This window comes from Gymnoscopelus braueri (assembly GCF_963280865.1).
Source record: "Gymnoscopelus braueri genome assembly, chromosome: 10".
Taxonomy (NCBI): Eukaryota; Metazoa; Chordata; class Actinopteri; order Myctophiformes; family Myctophidae; genus Gymnoscopelus; species Gymnoscopelus braueri.
In genome coordinates, this window is record NC_137611.1 from 54,068,912 (window position 1) to 54,071,839 (window position 2,928).

The window sequence follows — 2,928 nt, forward strand, 5'->3', positions numbered from 1 at the left end:
AGTCAAACAATAATACTGCCATTATTAGGTGACTGTACTGTTCAATGTATGACAATCATTCCAGCTCTATGTCATTAAAGACATCACAGACAACTTGTAAAATTTGCTCTGCCTGTGCCAAGGTGCTCACTTGAGTGTTGTTAAAAATGTCCTCCAATGAGAACAAAGTACAGCTGTTATCAACCACCTCTTTGAATAACTCCTGTTGACTGGAGTAAGGATTTGATGTGCAGCTGTACAAAGACACTGTGCTGGGAAGTGCCAGACCTGCCATGCCTTCTACAATGTCCTGTAAATGCATTTGCAGTTGCTGCTTTTGTGCCACGCTGACACTTCTTTGTCTGCATGCCGGCGTGTCATTTGCATGTAGCTCCATCAGACTCGGTCTGCCATTGCATGTTTCAGAACAATCAGAACCACTTTTGCAAGACTCACCACAAATATCACAACATGCATGCCCTGGAGAAAACGGCTTGATCTTTTCCTCATCAAAGAGCTCAAGTAATTTGACACGGCGGCAAGTTTTGGTGGACATATACTTTCTCATCTGGTCAGACACCCCCACTAATTGTCTGCCATGATACAAGATAAGAGAGTGGGAGTCTGCACCATCTCTACCTGCTCTCCCAAGGGCCTGCATGTAGTCCTGCATCTCCTTTGGGGGTCCATAGTGGATAACCGTATGAATACCTTTTAGGTCAACCCCCATACCGAGTGCAGATGTGGCAATTACCACTCTGAGAGTGGAGGCAGGGTTTTTCAGGGAGTTACTGATATCCTGCTTTACATCTTCTGCAGTTGCAGAATGGTACATATCCACTAACCTATTGCCAGAGACATCGTTAGCACCTAGTGGATAGCAAAAATTCTTTCCCAGAGCTGTTTTAAATACATTTACATAGAGTTCTGAGCAGTCTGAAATGGTGTTGCAGTATATGAGGATTTTGTCTGCTCTTGGTCCTTTTTTTTTCAGTTCCTCACTCAACCATGCAAATGTCTTTGCTGCATCAGAGGACACCTTCTTTGCGGCAAGCCTGATATTTGGACGATCAGGAGACACCTTAATCTCAATACAGTCCTGCATTCCCATGAGTTTCATAAGCTCCAGCCTGGTCTTCTTTGATGCAGTTGCTGTTGCTGCAAACAATGGCACACGTTTGGGGAGCAGAGAACGGAGTTCACCCACAAGGCCACACCATTTCCTAAAGGGTTTTCCACCTCCTGTTCCCTGGCCCCTGTTAAAGAAATAAAAATGTATTGTTAAACATAACAATGCATTACTATTAATCACAGACCAGAATGCTTTCAGCTTAACCCACAACAACAAGAGTTTAGTTTTAGAAAAAGTAATTACTTTTTATTAGAGTATTTGCAGTGGTGTGAACTAACTAAGTACATTTAATCAAGTACTGTACTTAAGTAAAATTGTGAGGTATTTTCACTCGAGTATTTCCAGTTTTCAGTACTTTTACTTCTACTCCACCCCATCTCAGAGACAGATATTGTACTTTTACTACACTACAATTATAAAACATACATTAACCACTTCAGCCCTATTTTATCCATAGGCTATTAGCAAATAGCAGATCTACAAGCTTATGAGCTTGTAGATCTGCTATTTTCAAACATTGTAGAAGTTTATTTTGGTACTTTAAGTATCTTTTGATGACAATACTTTTGTACTTTTACAGTAACATTTTGAACACAGGCATTTCACTTGTAACAGAGTATTATTATATTGTGGTATAGCTACTTTCACTTAAGTACAATATCTGAGTATTTGATAATAGCATTTGTAATAATAGGCCACTTATTAGGGGGGGGGCATAAAGCATGCTAGCCTTACATTCTGCTTGTAATGTCTTAAGACTTATGGATTACTCACCACTGAATCACAGTATGCACTTCATCCACTGCTATGCCAAGCAAACGGTGTTGAAATAACGGTGTTTGTAGCACATCTCTCCAATAGTCCTTTCCAACAAAAAGTTCAGGCGAGCCAAATACAATGGAGAACTCCCCCTTTGCAATTCTCTCATCAATGTCCATCTGCTTGCCTGCACAGGCTGCAGAGATGCCTTTGGAGTTTAGTAGCTGGACTTGATCCTCCATTATTGAGAGAAGCGGACAGATAACGATTACAATCCCATCATTGGGCCATTTGTTAGATAACTTGTTTCCAAGAAGGTTGCATACTGTTGGCCACGATTGAAATATCAGACTTTTACCGTAGGCAGTTGGTAGGCAAGCGAGAACGTCTCTTTCATCTATTAAACTTCTAATACAAAGCCGCTGTAGTGGCTTCAAATTAGTAATTTGGTGAATCCGACATGTTTCTTCAAGAACTTCTTTGAATAGTTCGTTTGGTATATCCATATTTGATTCCAGCTCGTAGCGACTGCCGAGACACGACTAGTAGTTGTAATCGATTCAGCGTTTAAATAGACTGGGGGAAACAAACAGGGGGAACCAAAACAAAGCGGCTCCGCTAAACCGGATCGCGACAATCCGGAAACAGGATTCTTTTTTCTTTTTTTTTTCCAGTAGGCGTGGCCTAGACCGGATCATATGGGTCTTTAGTAACAGAGACCAGGCTTTCCTCCGAGGTGGAAAGACTGGTGATGCGAGGTTAGGCGCTGCCAGGCCTGGGTGTGACTAACTTCGCACCACCAGTCACAGAGTGGAGTGGGTGGGGCTTAGCGAAGGGTCCATTGGTAGTGCTGCTGAGTGCTGCTGATTGCCAAATGTCTGATGGCTGTGGGGAATCGTCCCTGCCACTGATTCACTGGTTCACTAATGATCATGGCTGCTGATTGGGCGTGGCCACTTCTGCTCCTCTATAAATCCTCAGTTTGAATCCATTGCTGCAGAGGACTGTCAGCCTAACAGCAGCAGAGAATCCATCCCTCTGTTCTCTCACCTTCTTTA

At 42.6% G+C, this 2,928-nt stretch overlaps 1 protein-coding gene across 1 annotated transcript; it reads right to left on the reverse strand.

The window, feature by feature from the left end:
- Positions 1-2,558, reverse strand: LOC308093968 (ATP-dependent DNA helicase RecQ-like). Its single transcript, XM_080440384.1, has 2 exons — positions 1,886-2,558; positions 1-1,235 (listed from the first exon to the last, which is right to left on the reverse strand). The coding sequence occupies exons 1-2, from the start codon at positions 2,374-2,376 to the stop codon at positions 56-58; spliced, it is 1,671 nt and encodes a 556-aa protein (XP_080296510.1). The 5' UTR covers positions 2,377-2,558; the 3' UTR covers positions 1-55.
- Between the last annotated feature and the right edge of the window lie 370 nt (positions 2,559-2,928).

Coding starts and splice junctions, on each gene's coding strand:
- LOC308093968 (XM_080440384.1), bottom strand. CDS start 2,376: ATGGATATACCAAACGAACTATTCAAAGAAGTTCTTGAAGAAACATGT. Junction 1,236..1,885: donor GTGCATACTGTGATTCAGTG/GTGAGTAATCCA, acceptor TTTCTTTAACAG/GGGCCAGGGAACAGGAGGTG.